The sequence below is a fragment of the Pinus tabuliformis genome, chromosome 9 (genome assembly GCF_031772625.1).
Source record: "Pinus tabuliformis cultivar Carrire ecotype Pingquan chromosome 9, CPIR1, whole genome shotgun sequence".
NCBI classification, from domain to species: domain Eukaryota; kingdom Viridiplantae; phylum Streptophyta; class Pinopsida; order Pinales; family Pinaceae; genus Pinus; species Pinus tabuliformis.
In genome coordinates this window covers 1,767,278,599-1,767,301,966 of record NC_142307.1, presented here as the reverse complement: position 1 = coordinate 1,767,301,966, position 23,368 = coordinate 1,767,278,599, and the positions used below count along the sequence as shown (strand labels likewise).

General features: G+C 39.9%; 1 protein-coding gene across 5 annotated transcripts in view; it reads right to left on the bottom strand.

Moving 5' to 3' along the window:
• The window catches only part of LOC149155853 (protein NUCLEOLAR FACTOR 1-like), a 252,395-nt gene extending 229,724 nt beyond the window's left edge, over positions 1–22,671 (bottom strand). For 3 of the 5 annotated variants that reach the window (XM_089446073.1, XM_089446075.1, XM_089446076.1), the window contains exons 1-4: positions 22,420–22,671; positions 22,136–22,271; positions 21,212–21,315; positions 18,025–18,181 (exon numbers count right to left, since the gene is read on the bottom strand). In XM_089446073.1, the coding sequence (XP_089302199.1) occupies positions 18,025–18,181; positions 21,212–21,315; positions 22,136–22,271; positions 22,420–22,528 (506 nt within the window). In that variant the 5' untranslated portion in view covers positions 22,529–22,671. Of the gene's footprint in view, positions 1–18,024; positions 18,182–19,984; positions 20,067–21,211; positions 21,316–22,135; positions 22,272–22,419 lie in introns of those variants that run through there. The other 2 variants (XM_089446074.1, XM_089446077.1) reach the window with 2 other exon arrangements.
• Positions 22,672–23,368: the final 697 nt, after the last annotated feature.

Here is a 23,368-nt window from a genome sequence, read left to right as displayed (position 1 = left end):
TAATAAAGGCAAAATAAGACCAAGGTCATGGGACACATATTCCAAGTTTAATCTTGGGCAAAAACATCCTAGTGGGTGTTCATGTGGTTTATTATGGCTAAAGGGAAATGGCAAAGGCATTGAAAAGGCAAAGAGGCATTAATTGGTATTGTATTTATGAAATAAAGGAAAACAGGAGAAAAGGAAGGTGAAAGGTCGTAGGTTGTATGTGAGGAGAAAATTGAAGAAAATAGAGACCTCAATAATAAAAAGGCTTATGAGGATCAGTTCAGAGCTTTTGTTAGTTCAATTTGGAGCTCTCTCTATTCGCTCATACTCTTGCACACTTAGAGCATTCTTGGAGCACTCCAGCAATGGAGAAAGGAAGGCAAAGGAACGACAAGAAGGCAAAGGAAAGCAAGGATCAAGCAAGGAAGAGTTGGATCAAGCGATTACAGTGAGATTAGTTTGTAGGTATTAAGTTGCATGTATGATTATCTTACTAGTTTTGGCATGCATGGTACATGCATGTGTGTATTTGGTTCTTTTGTTGTCATTGGCATGGATTTTGCCAAGTGTGACAGTGGTTTTAGCCTTGCCTTGCCATTTCCAGATAACCATAGTGTGATGGGGATCTTTCATTGGGTTGAGCTTTGGATTGTCAAATGGTTTTGGAACTGAGTGAGGTGGTCTCAGGGAAATTCCCAAGGTCCTAAGAATCCCTTGACCAATTTTGGCGGGATTGCGGTAAAGCCTAAGGGTAGAGACAGAAAAATTCCTCAAGGTATTGGTGAAGAAATCCGGAGGCATCCAAGCTTGTTTAGGGCCTAGTGATCCCTTGACCGCTTTTGGCGGGATTGCGATAAAGACTGGTACTATATGTTTTTTTTTTCAGCCTAGGAATCCCTTGATCGGTAATGGCGAGATTGCGGTAAAGTCTGGTTGTGTAGGTGCTTGTTTCGGGCCTAGGAGTCCCTTGACCGATTTTGGTGGGATTGTGGTAAAGCCTAAGGAAGCCTAGTTGTTTTGTTCTTAGTCCCACATTCATGCCTGGAATATGGCACGGGAGTGATGGGTTGAAAGAAAGATTTGGTTCAACCCAATCTATGGTCAAGTGGTACGTGGAAGTCCTTGACTTGGTTGGCTTTTGTATATGTTAATAAGAGCTCTTTCCTCTTGTATTTTATGAGTAAATGTACTTGTTATGATGTGGCTTTGATGGTTTATCATTGTTATTATTCTGGTTAATGTCGATTATAAGCATGGTTTTATGACAGATTCTAGTTATGGCTCTTATCATGTTTTGATTGGTAAATGATTGGTTATTGAATGCATGACCTAATAGATGTTATTGTAATTATTGTGAGAGGGCATTAGACCACCTTGATGTTTCTCAGATAAGTATCAGACCCCTATGTTTAAATATGCATTCATGACCTTAGATTACATGTTCACAATGTGTTTGACAAAATGTCTATCATGGTTAAGCCCGAATAGGTCAAGTTCTTGACCAATTTTTGCATTAATGGCATTGTCCTTCTGTCATTCATCATTCTAGAAAATTCTATCAAGTTCTCAGTAGAGGTCTGTGATACCAGCCCTGAATAAGTGGCTCGGATTCCAGGGTTGCATGCTCAGAACTGGGAAATCTGAACTGCAGTCGCTAGGAGGCAAGGTTATCCATGCAACTGGAGGGTCACAGCCATTGGCTTGCCTTGTAATGCAAGCAACTGGGAGTTCAAATCACTAAATAGACAAGTTAGCTCAAGTTTTAGGCACCTAGAGTGGTTGTTTAGCTCCTATGGGTCATGTAGCTCCTGAGGAAGGTCAGTAAGGTTTCATTTTGTCGACTCCATTTCCTTAATGTGATATAGGAGTTCGAGTCATATCATTGTAGTCCTCAGCTCATGTTTCCCTGGCAGGCCGGTGAAAGTGGGTAGATATGGGAAGGGTGGTTATAGGTTTGTATCAGAGCATGGTACAATACTTGCACTGAATGGGCAGAATGTGTCGGTCGTACATGCATATCAGTTGTCTATATGTTGTTATGCATGCATTGTATCTAGCTGATGTTATAGTTTGTGATATCATGCATGGTAACTGGGATGATGATTGAGATGACGTCAATATATTGATATGATTATGTATATACATGTATCGTGCTAATCTGGACTGATTTTGCAGACGAGATAGCCTCCCCTGAACTTCACTGAGATATGTTAATTATGTTTATATTTTGGTTTAGCTAACACAGTATACTTGCGGGAAGAAGAAGATCAAAGATGACTATCAAAATGGTGGATTACAGTTCACGAGACTCCCCTTGCAAATCAGATGAGCAACCAAGAGATGAGGGCTCTCCGTACATAAAATACACCTTGAGAAGTTTGAAAGCAGAGATAAGAAGTTGCAAAGCAAATAATGACAGGATCATTTAGTCACAAGAGACTTGCCAAGGCACAAGAGAAACAAGCAGAGGCCAACGCAGTCACCCTTCAGAGCTTGTCAGAATTGCAGAGACATGGACAGCGACAGATCAGTTATGGACAGGTGGACAGGACTAATGGGGCATATAGTAGTAGGTCTCATGCTGGCCACAGATTGGATAAATATGACGCGATCATAGATGGCAGGTTCTTAGATACACCTAATAGGAGAGGCAATGGATATGTAGTAGGTCTCATGCTGGCCACAGATTGGATAAATATGACACGGTCATAGATGGCAGGTTCTTAGATACACCTAATAGGAGAGGCAATGGATATGTGTTCTACTCTACTTCTGGTTCAGACAAGTATCATAGTCATCATCGCTATCATCCTTACAGGAGGAGTTACAGAGGGTATTTGTCGGATGAGTTCAAGAAAGCCAAGCCACCTACATTTGATGGAGAATTGAAGAAACCGAAAGATGCAAAGGCATGGGTGCTTGGAATGAAGAAGTTATTTGAGCTGCATGATTACACGGAGAACATGAAGGCCAGGATAGCTATTTTTAGTCTCAAAGATCAAGCAAACATATGGTAGGAAGATGTGAAGCATGTTAGAGACATCAGGACAGAGGAGTTCAGTTGGCATGAATTCAAGGGACTTTTCAGGAAGAAGTACTTGTTAGAGAGGTACTATGCAGTGTGGAAAAAGTCCGGAAAAAATCAAGATTAAATCCCCAAAATGCGATTTTTTTGGCTGGCCGATTAAATCAACGGATTTTTTCCCAGTTGAAAAAGTCGGGATTAAATCGAGACTTTTTCCAAAAAATCGTGAATGAGGTAGTTTCTTTAACGATTTTTTAATTTTTTTTTTTTTAAATCAAGATTTTATTGAAAAAGTCGAGATTTTTTTTAAAATGAATATTTTTGTATATTTTAATTTTGCCGATTTTTTCAAAAACCTCCCAACTTTAACGACTTTTTCAACTTCTGGACCCTTGCCGATTTAATCTCTACTTCGACTTTTTCCACATTGGTACTATGACAGTAAAGCCAAGGAGTTCTATGAGCTAAAGATGGGATCGATAATAAATGAGGAGTACACGACTAAGTTCTTGGAGTTATTGAGGTATGTACCGTATCTTAAGGATGAGAAAGTCAAAGTTCAGAGATTTGTCAGTGGATTACCATTAGCATTTAAGGATCGGATTGAGTATGATGAGTCTCAGCCGCGGGAAGAAGTAATTGGGAAGTTGAAACATTGTTATGAGCAATTGAAGCGCAAGACTAAGTCTAAGCAAGGTTGGAAAGGGAATGACGAGATTAAAGGTAAATGGCCACCGAAGCGAACAAGACCTTGGGATGCAAGTGAGAAAGAGAATGTTGTTCCTTACAAACAGTTTAATGTAGTTGAGAAGGGACATGGGTCTCAGCCTAGAGAGCAGCAAAATAAGGGTGATGGTAGGAGACAGTTACAACGTTGGATATGTGGCAAGGAGCATCTCAAGAAGGATTGTTCATTGTATTAGGGTGGTAGGCCTCAGATCTACAATGCTCAGGAGGTGTAGACAGTTGGGGATGTTGGACAGAGTATTCCTTGAATCTATGCAACATTGGATAACAGGCAGGCGAATCACCAAGCATCTATTATCGAGATGGACAATAAGCTTTGTGATCAAGTTGTTTCTATTTTGATTGACCCTGGATCTAATTATAGTTATGTTAACCCTGACCTGGTGGATAAGTGTGGTTTGAGAAAAGAAGTGCATGTAGAGTCTTGGTTAGTGCAGTTGGCTACAAGTACTAAGAAAAGAGTTCATCATTGGGTAAGAGTTTGTGCATTTGAGTTGAATGGTATGCCTACATCAGCACATCTGAATGTACTTCCATTGGGATCATACAGTATGCTTCTGGGTATGGATTGGTTGTATCTTCACAGGACTAAGGTGGATTGTTATGAAAAGGCTATTGAGTGCTTGGATGACAATGGAGAACAGAGAATCTTACAAGGTAAGAAGAAGGCAACATCAGTTAGAATGGTTACAGCTATGCATGCAAAGTGCAGTCGTAGGAAAGGGTGTTTATTATTTGCAGTGCATTTTCCCAATGATAAAGGTAAGGATGTTGAGGATGCATAAGCCTTGAAGAGGTATTTAGTTTTACAACAGTTTCAGAATGTATTTCTAGCAGAGATTTCAAAGTTGCTGCCTCACAGGGAAGTGGACTTTTCTATTGAGTTGGTACCAAGGGCAGCACCAGCATCAAAGGCATTGTACAAGATAAGCACACCAGAGTTAGTGGAATTAAAGTTGCAGTTGAAGGAAATGTTTGACAAGGGATACATCAAGCAAATTGTATCGCCATGGGGTGCACCAGTGTTGTTTGTGAAGGAGAATGGTACTCTCAGGTTGTGTATTGACTACAGGCAACTGAACAAGGTAACCATCAAAAACAGGTAACTGTTGTCGAGGATCGATGACTTGTTTGATCAGTTGAAGGGAGCAGCAGTGTTCTCGAAGATTGATTTGAGATCAGGATATCATCAAGTACGCTGCACGCATCAAAGAAGAGAACATCTACAAGACTACATTCCGAACTAGGTATGGGCATAATGAGTTTGTTGTAGTTCCTTTTGGTCTAACTAATGCTCCAGCTACTTTCATGTGTTTGATGAATAGTGTGTTGTGTCCTTATCTAGACAAGTTTGTGATTGTATTCATTGATGATATATTGATATATTCTAAGAATAAGGAAGAGCATGTCGAACACTTAGCAACAGTATTGAGATTGCTAAGAGAGCATCAGTTATATGCCAAGCTTAGTAAACGTAGTTTCTTTCAAATAGAGATACATTACTTGGGACATTTTTCCAAGGAAGGCATAGCAGTGGATCCGGACAAGATCAGAACTATCATGGAATGGGTAGCTCCTAGGAATGTGGATAAGGTCAGATCATTCATGGGATTAGCAGGTTACTACAGGGGGTTCATTAGGAACTTCTCACAGATTATCTATCCTATTATATCACTGCAGAGGAAAGGAAAGAAATTTGAATGGATAGAGGAATGTGCAGCTAGTTTTGAGCAGCTGAAGAAGTTGTTGACAAATACTACAATTCTCAAGATTAAAGATCCAGATAAAGAGTTCGTAGTGTGTACAGATGCTTGCAAGAGAGAACTTGGTGGGGTTCTGATGCAGGAAGGACAAGTGGTATGCTACAAATCTAGGAAACTGAATAAGCACAAGAAAAACTATGTGACTCATGAGCTTGAGTTGGCAACAATCGTTCATGCACTGAAGATGTGGAGGCACTATCTTCTTGGCAGGAGGTTTGTGTTGATGAGTGATCACAGTATGCTGACGTATTTGTTTGACCAACCGAATCTTAATGCCAAGCAAGCTACATGGTTGGCCACGCTCAGTGAGTTTGACTTCGAGATCAAATACATTAAGGGAAAGGAGAACAGTGTCGCATATGCTCTTAGCAGAAGAGTGCAAGTAAGTCATATAGCAGCTATGAGCTCATATGGGACAGATTTACGAAATCGAATCTTACAGGCAGGATAGCAGGATGACAAGTAGAGGGAACTTAGGCACAGGTTACAGAAGTAGAGTACAAGTGATCAAGATATGGATATCATCTCACGGGAGATGGTTTGGTGAGATTTAGGGATAGGATCTATGTGTCAGACAACAGTGAACTCAAGAAGCTTATCTTGAGGGAATTTCATGTTAAGTTGTATTCAGGTCATCCGAGTTATCAGAAGACATTGACAGTGGTTAAGAAGTTTTACCATTGGTTGAATTTGAAGAAAGAGGTGGCAGAGTTTGTTGCGAGATGTTTGGATTGTCAACAGATAAAAGCAAGATGTAAGCATCCAAGTGGGTTATTACAGTTGATTTTGATTCCAGAGTGGAAATGGGAGGTCATTTCCATGAGCTTCATTACAAGTTTTCCAAGGACATCTAGACAGCATGACTCCATCATGGTTGTGGTTGACAAGTTGGCTAAGGTAGCTCAGTTCATAGTGGTTAAGTCTAGTTATTCAGCCAGTGAGGTAGCACAGGTCTTCATCAAAAAGATAGTGAGATTGCACGGTGTTCCTACAAAGATTGTGTTAGACAGAGATGTTAAGTTCACTTCCAGGTTTTCAAAGGAGTTATTTGCAAGTTTCAGTACAGAGTTTCCCTTCAGTACAGCTTATCATCTGCAGACAAATGGACAGACAGAGAGGGTCAACAGGATTTTGGTGGACATGTTGAGAATGTATGTTATGCACCAGCAGAGGAAGTGGAAAAGTATCTACCACTGGTTGAGTTTGCTTACAACACTGGATATCAGGAGTCACTAAGGATGAGTGTGTTTAAGGCATTTTATGGGAAGAGTTGTAATTCTCCCATCAGCTAGAGTTATGTAAATCAGCACAGGGTATTTAAGAAGTTTCAGGTTGGGGAGCATGTGTACTTGCGTATCAAGACCAAGAAGAGTTCCTTGAGGATTGGGTCATGTATGAAGTTGGCACCTCGATATTGCGGGCCTTTTGAGATCCTTGAGAGGATTGGACCAGTGGCCTACAGGCTTGCACTGTCTCTGGCAGTGAAAGTCCATGATGTTTTCCATATTTAATTGCTTAAAAGATATGTGAAAAATGTTGCCCATGTGACTGATTGGTCTGTATTACAGGTGGAGCCAGAAGGAGAATTTCAACCGGAACCTTAGTTCATTTTGTAGCGGAAACAGCTCATGCCCCGGAACCGAGCAATCGAGCAAGTTAAAGTGCAGTGGAAGCACTTTGGGCACGATGAAGCTACATGGGAGATGGATGATCAAATGCGGGCTATGTATCCTTTATTGTTTGTCGGTTAAGGCAAGGAGTTTTGGTGTATGTATATATTTATGTGTGGTTGTTGTTATAAATACCGCAATGAGTTGTGTTATATAGCTCCAATAAGCGGTATGGTTGTCATGTTGTTATGTTTGTCATGTTGGTTTCGCTTCTTAGCAAATTCATTGTAAATATTGCATCAAGCTGAGTTATAAAGCTTCATGGGCAGTATGTTTTGGTTTTCAGCGGTCTTGCTAGTCATAAGTGTCATAGAACACCGAGGACAGTGTTCCCCTAAGGGGGAGGGGTCTATAACAGTGTCGGGTTAAAATTTCATGTAATAAAGTTAATAAAGGCAAAATAAGACCAAGGTGACATGTATTCCAAGTTGAATGTTGGGCAAAAACATCCTAGTGGGTGTTCATGTGGTTTATTATGGCTAAAGGGAATTGGCAAAGGCATTGAAAAGGCAAAGAGGCATTAATTGGTATTTTATTTATGAAATAAAGGAAAATAGGAGAAAAGGAAGGCGAAAGGTCACAGGTTACATGTGAAGAGGAAATTGAAAGAAAATTTGCGGAAATTGAAGAAACTAGAGGCCTCAATAATAAAAAGGCTTTTTAGGATTAGTTCAGAGCTTTTGTCAGTTGAGACTTCTTTTAGTTTAGTTTTGGATCCCTCTCTATTCTCTCATACTCTTGCACACTTACAGCATTCTTGGAGCACTCTAGCATTAGATAAAGGAAGGCAAAGGAAGGACAAAAAGGCAAAGGAGGGCAAGGATGAAGCAAGGAAGAGTTGGATCAAGCGACTATAATGGGATTACTTTGCAGGTATCGAGTTGCGTGTATGATTTCCTTGAGAGTTTTGGCATGCATGGTACATGCATGTGTGTATTTGGTTCTCTTGTTGTCATTGGCATGGGTTTTTCCAGGTGTGATAGTGGTATCAGCCTTGCTATGCCATTTCCAAATAACCATGATGTGATGGAGTTCTTTCATTTGGTTGAGCTTTGGATTTCCAGATGGTTTTGGAATCGGGTGAGGTGGTCTCAGGAAAATTCCCAAGGGTCTAGGAATCCCTTGACCAATTTGGCAAAATTGCGGTAAGCCTAAGGATGGAAATGGGCAAATTCCTCAAGGTATTGGTGAAGAAATTCGGAGGCATCCAAGCTTGTTTAGGGCCTAGTTATCCCTTGACTAGTTTTGGCAGGATTGCGGTAAACACTGGTAGTGTGTGTTTTTGTTTGGGCCTAGGAATCCCTTGACTGGTAATGGCGGGATTGTGGTAAAACCTGGTTGTGTAGGTGCTTGTTTCAGGCCTAGGAGTCCCTTGACCAGTTTTGGCGGGATTGCGCTAAAGCCTAAGGAAACCTAGTTGTTTTGTTCTTAGTCCCACATTCATACCTGGAATATGGCACGGAGGTGATTGGTTGATAATAATAATTAAACAAACAAAAAAAATTGGTTCAGCCCAATCTATGGTCGGGTGGTACATGGAAATCCCTAACTTGACTGGTTTTCGCATATGTTAATAAGAGCTCTTTCCTCTTGTATTTTATGAGTAACTGTACTTGTTATGATGTGGCTTTGATGGTTGTTCTATCATTTTTATTATTTTGGTTATATGTTGGTTATAAGTATGGTGTTATGACAGATTCTACTTATGGCTCTTATCATGTTTTGATTGGTAAATGATTGGTTATTAAATGCATGACCTAATAGATGTTATTGCATTAATGGTTTTGTCCTTATGTCATTCATCATTCTAGAAAGTTCTATCAAGTTCTAGGCAAAGGTCTGGATACCAACCCTAAAATGTGGCTCAAATTTCAATGTCACATGCTCATAACTAGGAAATCTAGACTACAGTCGTTGGGAGGCAAGGTTATCCATGCGAATGGAGGGTTGCAACTGCTAGCTTGCCTTGTTATGCAAGCGACTGGGAGTCTAGATCACTAAAAAGGAAATTTAGCTCAGGGTTTGGGCACCTAGAGTGGTTGTTTAACTCTTGTGGGTCCTGTAGCTCCTGAGGAAGGTCAATAAGGTTTCATTTTGTCGACTCCATTTCCTTAATGTGATCTAGGAGGTCAAGTCATGTCATAGTAGCCCTCAACTCATGTTTACCCTGGAAGGCCGGTGAAAGTGGGTATATATGAGAGGAGTGGTTATAGTACAACCCACTCTCTCTGACTCCAAGTATCGCTCTTGTACTGGATTAGTCACTTTTCCATCTCAGAACACGATCTCAAACCCCTTAGCCTCAATAGTTGAGACAGACAACATGCTACACTTGAGATCTAGTACCCATAGTCACTCTGAACTCGCAGCATCCCTCCTGACTCCATCATGAATGGCACAATACCTACTCCTTTCACTGACTTTTGACTCCTATCGTTGATCTGCATGTGTAGGTCAAACTCCCATTCTATCAAGCTCTCAAATACTTCTCTTAAACCAATCATATGCCTCAATGCTCTGATGAACCAAAAACCCTCACTAATGGTGCTTTTTGCAAGATGAGAGATCAGAGCAAACTCGTCATCAAACCTTCTCTAGAAATCCTATTCAATCACAGCCATGCTCACTTCCTTGTTCTCATTTCCTCCATTCATCCTGCACAGGCACTTACTTGCATAGTGACCAAGCTCACCACAAGTGAAACACTTCACCTTACTTAGATCTTTCTTCATGCCATCAATTTTTCATTGTTGCCCTTCCCCAGCTTACCAGCGAAAGCAACATTCTTGTCATTGGTATTCTTTTTTTGTGAAGGTCCTTCTCCCAAAGTTCCTCCTAGATAAAATCATCTCATAACCTATTTAGGTAGCTTCTCTTGAGAGACTATACCTTTGATAAATGGCTTCCACTGTTAGTTTTTGTAGCATTGGACAGGTGTTCTAGTCTCGACTTCAGTCAAAGAGGCTAAGGAACACAAGATCTCCAGAACCTAGAAAAAAATTCGAGAGAAAACACCCAGAGACAACTCAATTAAATTAATTCATCAATAACTAAAAAATGCCTATGTCTAACTTAGGGAAATCGATTAATTAAAGGGAATTAATTCAAAAAAGTGAGAATGCTCTAAAAACTCACACAAATTCAGTTTTAGATGATGTTTAAGATGATCTTAGCCATTGATGGAGATCTATTCAGGGTCGTTGGTTCACCAACAAGAGATTCTAAGAGAAACTCGATGGGTAGATGGAGAAGATACACTTGTGAGGTCGAGTTCCTTGGTAGATCGAGCTATACAACTACAGAGATCAAGCACAGAAGAAGAGTTCGAGCCAGAAGAGACGCAGAGACAGAGAAGGAGTAGAGACAGTGATTTTGGAGGAGATTTCCAGTTCCGAAGAGGCGGCAGCAAGAGGCCAAGTTATTCCATTGCAGTTTGGGCAGGGACTGCTCATGCAGCTTCAGAGGGTAGTTCGATTTGGTTGAGGAGGTTGATTCAGGTGCCAGAGGCCAAGATCATTTTCCATAGGGCTGGAGAATCACTTTCAGCAGCAACAATAAACAAGACGTCTTGATCATAGGCAGATTCAGGCAAGGCGAATTACAGGTTGCGTAGCATCTGTGCAGGGGTCTTGGATAGCCAAGTTCGAGTGGCCAATTTGCTGCCCAATTGCTTGTGGAGGAGAAAATTCCCTTAATAATTGTTAAAATTGGCAACTAGGGAAAAACTCCATGTGGGTCATCTTATTAACGGCAGCTAATATTTTTCTTGGATCCCTCTCATCGAGAGGTGTAGGATTGATCTAAAGATCATCTGATTCCGATAAGTATTCATGCAGATATGAATTTATTTGTGTTATCGAACAATTCGTCAAGGTCGGCCAGCAACCAAATAAACCCCACATGTGCTCAACGTTTTAGTATAAATAGAGGTGCCTTGAAAGTCATTTGGACACACTCACTGGGGATCTCTTCCTCTCTACTTGTCTTTGGGTTTTAGTAGGAGGAGAGGTCTTAAGGGATAACGCTACCCTAATGGAGAAAGGTTCTATGCTATCTAGAGGGAGTGCCCTAGGCTCTATGATGCCCTAATCAGCCTTAACACAGTCATGGACGAGACTACTATAGCACAGCAAGGAGAAGTTCTAAATTGCCCGTAACGTTGGTCTAGAAGAGACCTACGCTGTCGTCCTAAAGAAGATACCTAGCCCTAGCCGCAGATCTAAATGGAGCCACAAACAAGCCCTAGCCACAGTCATGATAAAAGCCCTAGCTGCAAGTGGAGAGGAGACTCAGCCGCAGATGGAGGAGAGCTCTAGCAGTAGTTAAGGTAGAGGTCTGGCCACAGTTAAAGAAGGCCTAAATCCGCACTTAAAGGAGGCCTAAATCCGCAGTTAGAGGAGGCCTAAGTCTGCAGTAAAGAGAGGCCAGATTCATTGCAATTGAGGAGACCTATACGCAACTAGAAAAGGAGACCTAGCCACATAAGAAGGACCTTGTATGTGTTGTAGGTGACAGCATGGAAATCTATGTATGTTGTAGGTGTTACAGTAGGACAACAATATAGCTATACATGATGCAATACATGGACAACAAGTACATGAAATAGTACATGGAGTAGCAAGGTACAGCGTGTCTAAATGGGACAGCTAGTGCATGGAGCAGCAAGGTACAGCGTGTCTAGATGGGACAGCTAGTGCATGGAGCAGCAAGGTACAGCGTGTCTAGATGGGACAGCTAGTGCATGGAGCAGCAAGGTACAGCGTGTCTAGATGGGACAGCTAGTGCATGGAGCAGTGAGGTACAGCGTGTCTAGATGGGACAGCTAGTGCATGGAGCAGCAAGGTACAGCATTTCTAGATGGGACATCTAGTACATGGAGCAGCAAGGTACAGCATGTATAAATGGGACAACTAGTACATGGTGCAGCAAAGTGCAGCAATGGTACTTGGGACAACGATGAAGCTTGATGGAGGAAGCAACTGGTGCAGCAATATGATGTGTACAGCATTGTCATGAGGTCCAGCAATGTGATGATGGGTGCAGCGTGGTGCAGCACAGTGAGGTGCAGCATGATGACAAGATGTAGCACAATGATAGGTGAAAGAGTCACCTTGGAGAATCAGTTGAATCAGCATGTCTTCAATTGATCTCATGAGATGATCTATTCTCTTATCTAGAAAGTCTTAAGTGTTGACTTCTGTTGTAAATGTACTATCTCTCTCTCTCTCTCTCTGCTAAACTATTGAAGAACATATAAGAAGAATTGATCAAGGGTTTCCCCACATTGGGGTTTGTCCCTGGCTAGCGCCACATCTTGTGTCCTCTTGTCTTGGCTTGTCTTCTGCGATTTATGTTTATGTTCTATTTGCAGTTTACTTTAATGCTGATGTGATTGCTAATCTAGAAAAGATAGATATAACTATGAAAATTGAAATAAATTGCTCTAAGCGTAGAACATACCTAACATTAACAATAATTTTGACCAGATTATTTGTTGAGGATTGCCAAGTTGCATCCAGATTTGTACTTAAAACTTTCTCTATTGCAAAATAATAATAAAACCCTCATTTGTTGCACCGGTTTTCCCACATTGGGTTTTTCTAGGGACATTTGTCCAAAATTAATGGTGTCAAATTTTATTGTGTGCTCTAATTTTCTCAGTTCTTTTTTTTCCGCAGTAATTTTATGGTGAAGAAACTGCATTGTGATTTATTCATTATTTTGTCATAACAAAATAAACTGCATAATTAATCAATTAGAAGAATAAATTTAAGTTGTTGCATTTCAAGGAATTTTCACATCCATTAATCTAAGAAGCCCTTCAAGGCAATTCTCACTAACTCAAGTTTTGGCACATCATCATCAATGGCACTTAACTCATCACGAACTTGCTAAACCCTTGTAAGATACAAAGTCACATCTTCTCCCTCTATCACCCAGCTATCCTTGAGCTTCCCTCTCAATACCATCTTTTGGTTCTCATTCTTGTTCTGGAACGGATCTTGAAGATCCTCCACATCTCATATGCAGTTTCCTTCCCTGAAAGATGAGGTATCAAGTGAACCTTGACTCCATCAAGGATGATCAACTTGGCCTTCTGTTAAAATTGGCAATTAGGGCCAAACTCCATGTGGGTCATCTTATTTATAGCAGCTGATATTTTTCTTGGATCCCTCTCATTGAGAGGTGTAGGATTGATCTAAAGATCATCTTATTCCAATAAGTATTCATGGAGTTATGAATTTATTTGTGTTATAAGACAATTCGTCAAGGTCGGCCAGCAACCAAATAAACTCCACATGTGCTCAACGTTTTAGTATAAAAGGAGATGACTTGAGAGTCATTTCACACACACTTCTATCTTGATTTCTCTCCACTTGTCTTGGGTTTTAGTGGAAGAGAAATCTAGGAGTGGAAGCCCTAGATGTTGGAGGAAAAGAAGGCAGCCCTAACGCTATCAAAGAAGGAGCCCTAACCTATACGCTAGTCAAGAAATAGTCCTATACGCTAATCCATACATAAATGCAGTCAAGGAAGATAATAGCATGCCCTAACCGCAGCATTAGAAGGTTGCCCTAGATAGTGTGGAAGGGCTGTATGGACAGCGTATCTCTAAGGTAAGTTCAAGGGCTAAACGTAGTTGGTTTAAGGCATGTTTCAGGGTGAAGGAGGGCAGAGTTCCCTTACTGGAAGAGCCGCAGTCATAGGACTGATTTGAGGGCAGTTTAGTAACATGTTGGAGCAGTCTTACCTTGCAAATCAGGCCGCAGACTATAGGTGAGTGTCATGATTGTTTTGTGCATGATTTTGGGGCATATATCTCTGTTTATAGGGCTGCAGTGAGGGACTACTACAGCAACAATTGGGAGATGAAGTTTAGGTGGCCGAGAGGCCTAGAAAGGACCTCCTAACCAAGCCGCAGTCATCTCTAAGGACAGCGGAGCAAAACAGGGGTATTCTCCCTATACTTTAGGCTTGTTTGTGTGCCCTAACCAAACTGGTACATGCATAGAACCCTAGGCAGAAATCAACAGTAGCATGCAGCAGAATTGAGGGTTATTCAAGGCGACTAGTACAGCAGTGCTAGTAAATAGGACAGCTAGGCTACATGGTGCTGCTAACTAGTGCAGCAAAGTAAATAGGACAGTTGGGCTACATGGTGCTGCTAAGATGTTGGGACAGCAAATGATGGGACAACAATGATATTGTGTAGCAATGTTCAATGGGACAGCAGCATAATTAGACAAAACAATGATGGGACAACAATGACAATGGGACAGCAAGCATGGACAACATGGATAGCAATGGCAAGCATGGTGCTGCAAGCACATGAGACATGTTGTATAACAACATGGTTCAACAATGACACATGAGACAACAGTGCAACGTAAGGTGCAGCAGTATGATGTGTACAGCATGGTCATGAAGTCCAGCATTACGATGATGGGTGCAGCATGGTCCAGCACAGTGAAGTGCAGCATGATGACGAGATGCAACACAATGATAGGTGAAGGAGTCACCTTGGAGAATCAGTTGAAGCAGCATGTCTTCAACTGATCTCATGTAGAGATGATCTGTTCTCTAATCTAGAAAGTCTAACTGTTGACTTTGTTGTAAATGTACTATCTCTCTCTCTCCCTCTGCTAAACTATTGAAGAACATATAAGAAGAATTGATCAAGGGTTTCCCCACATTGGGGTTTGTCCCTGGCTAGCGCCACATCCTGTGTCCTCTTGTCTTGGCTTGCCTTCTGTGATTTATGTTTATGTTCTATCTGCAATTGACTTTAATGTTGATGCGATTGCTAATCTGGAAAAGATATTGAGCTAACTGTGAAAATTGAAATAAATTGCTCTAAGCATAGAACATACCTAAAATTAACACCTTCGCATCCAACTTCTCATGTTTTACCAAATTAGTCGGATCTATTGGTTTGGCAATGCTCTTTTCATCAAATTCCCAGATCTCATTTACAATCAGCACTAGCTTGATCCTTTATTTCCATGGACAATCGTTGGACAAGCCATCGAACCGATCGTCATACCTCAAGCCAGCAATCATCTTTGACATGCAGTTTGTCCTTCAACAGCAAGTCAACCAACTCCTTAAGTTGCTTCCTGTGCACACTCTGATCCAACTATCTTCAAACCTACCACTGATACCATGTTAATTTTCCATAAGCCTTAGATCTGGTCTATGACTAGATTTAGCACATAAACACGCTAGGAAATCTTAACAAGCAACTTTGCACAGCGAAACAAATCAACAGTGAAATCAACAATAGTACACAAGAATATTGGCCCAAAACTTGTCATATGAGTCCTTCAATAAAACAATCTTAGGGCTCCCATACCAGGGATCATGGCCCTTCAAAAAACCCTGATAGAAATGAACAATAAAATACAATACAATCTATCCTTTGACTGAAACCTAGGGCTTGAGATCTGCTCCTTTAGATCCTCAATCTGTCCACTAAAAACAATGACAAAACCCTCAACTTACCTGCTAGTTGACACTCCTTTGCTCCATCCCTTTCAGTCATGTTCTCCTCGGTAGATCAGCTCCTTCTTATCTATATCCTAGCAGTCCTTTGCCTCCTAATCACACAAGGAACTTCTCCTTTAGTCCACTACAGAGTTGCGCCCCCCCCCCCCCCCCGAAACCCGCTCCCAATCCGTGCTCTAATCGAGGCCCTTTCTATGCTCAGATGTAGATTATTCCGAGCTTATTTAGACCTCCTCTCCTGTGGCTAGGATCCAGCCTAGACTCAACCCTGATCAGCATTTTCCTGCGACCAGATCTGGGCTTCCTACACCCTGGAACAATATTCTGATTTGCACAAGAACCAGCTCCACTTCACACTCACAGATTCAGCTTCTTTCTAGGGCAACACCCCTTGCCTACCAAATATGGCCAGACCTCCAACTCACTCTCTTGTTGCGGCTATCTCAAACATTATGCTCCCTCTCACTCATGAATAGCCCGCATGAATGATCTCTTGCACAATGTGTCTTTAGACCTCTCCATTGGCCTCTATTTATATTTCACCTTTAGGGTTTCTTAGGGAACCTCTAGATCCTTTCAGGGTTTTGCCCACTTACCCCTATAATATTAAGTTGAGTTATTTTCCCACTGACTTAGGGTTAGAATCCATGACTTTAGTACTTTGCCCACAACCCTTGGTTTTGTGGGCCACCTCCTCACAAATCAAGTACCCATGATTTGTGGGAGTACTACCTCCAAAGCTACAAAAATTAACAAGAATCACCACACCAACTTGCACAAAACGAACTTTACCTCTCATGCAACATGACAGTAACAAGTTCCATCACTAGCTCCTTTTAAACAACCTTCATCATTAGAGGATTTTTGTGGATAAAAGGGGTCCGCCTGAGATCTCACAGCTAACCCACATTGGTCCATCTCCAGATTCTTTATATGACATTGTCAAACTAACATCCACCCCTCCTCATCCACTAAGGATGATAGGGGCTCTGCCCCTACATGTATTTCCATCTACAATGCAGATATTGAGTTAGGGCCCCATTGTTGTATCTAGCCCCTAATCAATCTGGCTCTTTCTTCCTTCTGACATGACTGGATCTAGTTCTTTCATAATTTCCTTGTGTATTAGCTAGTGTAGTTTAAAATTTTAAATTATGCTTTCTGAGTAACCCTAGGCACTCCTGCATGTATTATTTTTTATTTTGTTTCTTTCTTCAGTCCCATTGACCTATATTTTGTCATTTATTGGACATTAATATAAGTTACCTTATCTATCTTATCTACTAAGGAAGAATAAAGGCAGCAATCAAAGCAAAATGTGAAGAAATGTAGCTTATCAGGATTCTCATTTCTAGTGGATGTGAATATTCAACAACAATTTATCGTGATAACTATAGGATGGTTCAGCTCAAAAAATTTGTAGTGTTTCATACAAAGACCAAGAGCATTGAGATATACAATCACTTCATCAGACAGTATGCAAAAACAAAGAAGTTAGAGAATAATGCTGTGAAACTAACGAACTTGCATACCCCCTCACAAAAGCATTGAGCATGATAAATTTTAAGTTTAGGGAATGCTTGATGTAAAATAAAAATAATAGTGATTAGGGTGGAGTTAATGATGTAACGCCAAACTTTCATTGGCACCCTGTTTTTCTATATTTATCAGTAGGGTTAGGTTTAGGAGTCCCTTAACAATTTTGAAGGGGCAATCCACATTGGGTTAGCTTATTCTTCACTTGAAAATGAGACCCATCCTAAGCTGTCCATTTTTGGGCAATTTTTATTTACACATGCAATCCAAATAGCACAAGTTTTTGGCAAAAATCTCTCGTCTTCTCATGTGTGTGCTCTAAAAAGTACAACTGCTTCTGAAAAGACAGCCCACAGTCTGCAGGTACAGATGGATCCAGAAACTGCAGTTGAAGGCTAGGGGCTAGCCCCCAAGGATAAAGATGAACAGTGTACTGATTGCTGGACTGTTGCCACATGCTGCCTGATGTGATAATTCACGCTGGCAAGCCTGCCATTTTATTATGCTTTTGTCACTCTTCTTATGTCATATTCAAGGCAGAACATTATTATTTTTTTGTAGCCTGTGAGACAAAGTTTTGTACCTTACACTTAGTGGCTAGGCTTATCTCCTTTTTGCTCATGGTAGCTACTATAAGCAGACCACTTTTCTTGCATAAAACAATATATACATACTTTACAAGGAAGCATTTTATTCTGAAAAAAGTAGACATGTATGTAGCATGTTCATCTCATATCATTGTATGAACAGAGAGACCTTGACAATCTAGGAAGGAAAAGAATAAGCCTACCTAATACTCGTAGAGGCTTCATTATTTTCTCCATCTTCATCATCATCCTCTATGTCATCTTCATCATCTACAGCTAACTGCCCAGCTGTCCCTTCTATATCTTTCTCCTCTTCTGATTCTACAATCTCTTCCTCACTGGATTCCATTGGTTCTGTACCTGCCCAATGAACACCCAAAAACAAACTTTTATCATCACACGTTCTTCACATAAAGTACATGAAAATTCAGACCAAAAAGCTCATCACTTATGTTTTAAAGGTTATTTCTTTGTTAATCATCAACACTTATGCATGTCTTGCAAGCTATCATGTATAGTTCTAAACTTCCAGCAAGACACAAAAAAGCAAATGCTCTTATGAGAATCATGCCAATACCAAAAAAATATGACACTTCGACAAGAGAAGCAATCTGTAAGATTCACAATAATGCCTTCTGAAAGATGCAGGTTTTCATTGGGATGCAGTAGGCATGGAAGTCACAAAACTACAAGGACTAAAGACTGATGAAAAAAATTGTACAGAAAGCAATGAATAGCTGGAATATAGGAAAATCATTAATTAGTCCCAAGTGTTTATAATAATAATAATAATCTAACTTAAGGTCACACCCTAACCAGACACCAAATTGACACATGAGAACACCCACTCTGTGAGACACCCACTCTGTGCAACAATTTGAGTCTATGAAGGTGTACATACCCTACCCCCTTCCAGATTGGAACTTGTGATGTCCATGGAGGAAACATAAACTCTTAACTGTTAGGCCCACTTGAGCTGTACATTGAGATAGATACCTTTCTTGGGCTTGGCCAGGCTAGAATCACAAAAAGCCGTATATAAATGTACATCAGTCCTAAAATGAAAACTCCATGATCAACTCAAATGGTATATCCTATGGGATCATATATTAATATTATGGGTAGATGAATCATTTTAGAAGCAAATACATAGATATAAGTAAATAACAAAAAATAAGTAAATTCCAAAAGGTGGTTGCAAAAAAAATTGAAATTTTAAAATTTTGCAAAACAAGAGTTATTTGCCAGGATGGCTCCTCAACCATTGTTTTTTTGGGGAGGCACTTCTCCTGCCTAAACCCTTTGGGTGGAAACAGGCAGTGTGCAAGTAGGGGAAGGATGACGACCAAGAAGTGTCACAAGGTCTTTATTAGGAGGTGAATAGGAGGAGCATTGTTCTGGCAATGGCAAATGCTAATGGAGTATCATGTGAAGACTATTAATCGTGATTAGGGCTTGTTCGTGTTTATCATCTGCACTTTGGTGGCTCTTTCTGCGGAGTTTCTGTGGAGTTGCTATACAGACCACAGATAGCATAGTGCAGCAGCAGGAGGTTATTGGCCTCAAGTTTGCAAGCTTGCCTTCAATATTTACCAGCAGTGATATTTTTACAGCAGTCGTGGATGGCCCAAGGTATGGAGAGACGCAGGACTGTCCATAACATGATGATTTCATGCTTTCTGTGAGAAGGGATCACAAGAGGCATCATAAGCAACTCTCAAGCACTGGGTCAGTCAGGTAGCACAAACACCATAACACACAACCACTGAATGGCAAGAATCCCATCACCCACTTCTGAAGTCACAAGACATAATGACATAGGACATGGAGGACACAGTTTATATATATTAGTTATTACAAATTACACGTGCAAAAATGAAATGCAGACATAAAGATTAAATTTTGTTAGAAACTAGAACATTTACATGATACAAATTTGATCATACAACTAGTTACATTTACTAGTACTACATCGATAATAATCAAACAACAAACACATAAGAAATTAGAAACCATAAACTGCAGTTCTCTTATTCAGTCATCAAAATTAAAACGCATTACATAGATGCTGAGTCAGTGCTACTATGGGTGGAAATGCCAATGGCAAATACAAAATAGGGTAGATAATAAAACCATAGATAGAAGAATCTCATAGCTCATTACTGTCAATAGTCCTCCTCCATGTCGAAATCATCAAAATCATTGCTGCCAGTGCTGTCTCCTCCAACATCCTCTCCTCTTTAATATCCGATCCAATTCGTGCATCTGTTGGTGTGGAGGAAGACCCCTCAAGAGGATCACCATCATCAAAAGTGACTAGCTCTAACACTAGGTCAGTGAGATCCTGTTAAATTTTTTAACCCTAGTAAATTGGAAAATTACTTCCTAGTAATTTCCTTGCTAAAAATAAATTTTGAAATTAGCTTACTGAATAAAATGCACTCACTGTAATTTTTAATTAGCAAAATAAAATTATAGTGGAAGCAAATGAAACCAATTTCCACACATGCATACAGGAATATTTCTGCCCTTCGAATCAGCTTCTCGTTAAGATAATATCAAAACTTAAAAGGGCTCCCCTACTGCAAAAACAGTCCACACAGAAAACAATACAAGCTACAACAAAAATTTTGAAATTAATTGGGCACTTGTATGGCTTGTACAACCCCTCCAGAAACCCTTGAATCAGCCCTCAACATAATGTTGGTTGTCTCTGTTTTTTCCGATAGTTGTACCTCTTAAGTAGCCTGTAAAAGCTCAAGTCTAGAGTGATTTTGGTAACCATGCAGTGTTGTTTTCTGGACAGAATGTGGAGGTTTCCTTGTAACTTTTTCGAAAGAATGAAAAACTGATTTGGAGTAATTACCTTTGTGTGTGTGAAATTAATTGTTATGCTTCCACTATTTAATTTCTAGCTATTGTGTGATTGATGATATGGTTTGAATTTTAATTCCAACATTAATTAGATTCAACACTCTACTTGTTTGATTGAGATCATACAGATATTAGTCACCTATGACTTGAAATTTTCACACTTTATCCATCATACTACAACTAAGTCTAAATTTAACCAAAAATCCCAACAACCAAAGATAATGAATAGGAACTTAAAGCAACAGTCCTCTGCACTGGATAAGGAAGCAATCATGCATGTGACAAGAATCCCTTAGATTGTATGAAATAAAGAACAAGAACACGCAATTTACCTTACTGCACTTTGGAAGTTTGTAAACATCTATAGAGAGAAGTTAGAACATAATGACCAGCAAAATACTAGGTTCTATAAAGTTAAACTGTCAAAGCAATAACAAACAGTAACAAACAGAACACCCAAATGACACAATTCATTGAATGGAGACACGTCTCTTCTAAAATAGAAACATTCCTTACCAACTTCTTCCACTTCGGCATCACCTGAAACATCACTTTCAGACTCAAGTTCGGTGTCTTGCTCATCTTCTTCTGCACTAGTGACACCTTCCTGTTCTCTCTGCCTGCACTTAACAGTGTGAAGTTACATTTCTGGTTGTTTGTAGCTTTTATGTTCATGTACTAACTATAATATTTTGTAATTTTAGAGTATTTCCCATGTCTAACTAAATGAATGCCCCAAACCAGATATCAGCTAGAACATTACTAAACATTCACAAACAAAGAAATATCAAGAATCAAAATTTGCAAAAGAGATAAGACATATAGCTGTTTCTACTTGCAAATGTTAAGTAACAGACAATATGGGAGTTGGATGCCAGTGTTTGTTTTATACTGAAAGACTAAAATTAGTCCACACGTGACATCTAAAGTGATAAATCTTATTCTGTTTACTAAAGCAAGAGAAAATTTGGATTGACTATAGTTGGTAAGCTGGTCCCTGGCTTGTCAATTAACATCAACTGTGTCAATCAGGCTGCAATAGTGGGGGCACTTACAACAGCAATGACTTTCAATCATAGTGGGCATGCCCTATTTGATAAAGGCCTACACTGAAGCGGAGGTTGTTGATGGACACAATATGCAATTTTATCGTCACTCATCTAAACAAAATGCATTTCAATAGCAAAAAAAGAAAAGATGAAAGAGAAGAAACAAAACGAACTTTAAAGCCTACTGCCAGCCAGAAAAAAACAAGCAAAACACTACAGATTACAACAGTTTAAGGCACTTGTCCTCATTTTCGAATAATATTATTCGAACTAGACTGTATGATTGAAAGCAAAATAAGCCCTTTGTGTATCAGGCTAACAATCCATTCTATTAAACAATGAATATGCCAAGCACCCCTTAAACTCTACACCCTAAACCCTGGAAACTTACCTCTTATCATAAACATGGGCAAAAGATCCACAACTTAATTTTAAAGATGATAATAAGGTATGATACATAGAACGGTCTCTCTGTTTTTCTTCATCTGTGTCAACTTCACTCTCCTCTGAACTATCATCTAAAGGTTCTGCAGAGACAAACAATGTACGAGTTAGACAAGAACCCTCTTCCATAAATAGACAGAATATTAGAAGCTACAGAGAAAATTGAACGTGATTTTTAACATAACTATATTTTACTAGAGATATATATTACATAGTGACAGAACACAATACCATTAGCTGGAGGAAACTCCAACGGATGTGATTTTTTTGAGACGTTACGAAGACCTCCTCCCCTCACAGCAGAACGTTGTAGGTGCCTTGACTCAGCTTTTCTCTTCATTTCCGAGACAATAAGGAAGCCTTTAAGCTCAAATGCATAGGGTTTAAAACGGCCACGAAATCAAATGAATGAACCCAATTGACCTGAATTTTATTCCTAAGTAACCAGAAAAATGATCGCCACTGTGTGTTTCTGGGGGAAACCTGCAGAGACGTAAAATGCGTCAAAACACCATTTGCTGCACGCTGAATTCTGTCTGGATTGAAAATAGGTTTATCTAAACACAAGCTACGTATTTTGAGAAAAGTTCAACATTTGTTTAAATACACATTCAAAAATTCGGAAAATATGCATGACTTCTGAAAAAATGCTAGAAATTGCTGCAATGGAGCAAAAGTCAATTGTATTAGTTCTCACATGCCTGCTGAACTAGTCCAAGTGTAAAGTTCCTAGGGAAATTTTGCCCTTAGGGTTAAAACTAGCAATTGCACCAGATGTTGCACAGGAAATGCCGCAAGGCATAAATTTCAGAAGAATTGTGACATATAAAGAATCATTGAAGAAAAAAATGAATAAACAAAATGCCTTTCAAAAATAGAAAATAAAGAGAAAACACTAACATTACCCTGGATACATCAGTGTCTGATCCTTAAAGAGAAAACACTAACATTACCCTGGATACATCAGTGTCTGATCCGAACAGGTTTCGCACATACTGGATGTTGAGGTACAGAGTTTTCTCTAGATTGCTGCCAAGCAATAGTAGATAGAGAATTTGAGATCGAAAGCCATTAATGTTGCTGCAACTTGCAATGTATCTAAAAAATATCGTTTATATTTTTACATAACAAATGCTAAGTCATTAAGATTCCAATAATAGGTGGCCTCCGAAGTAAGCTG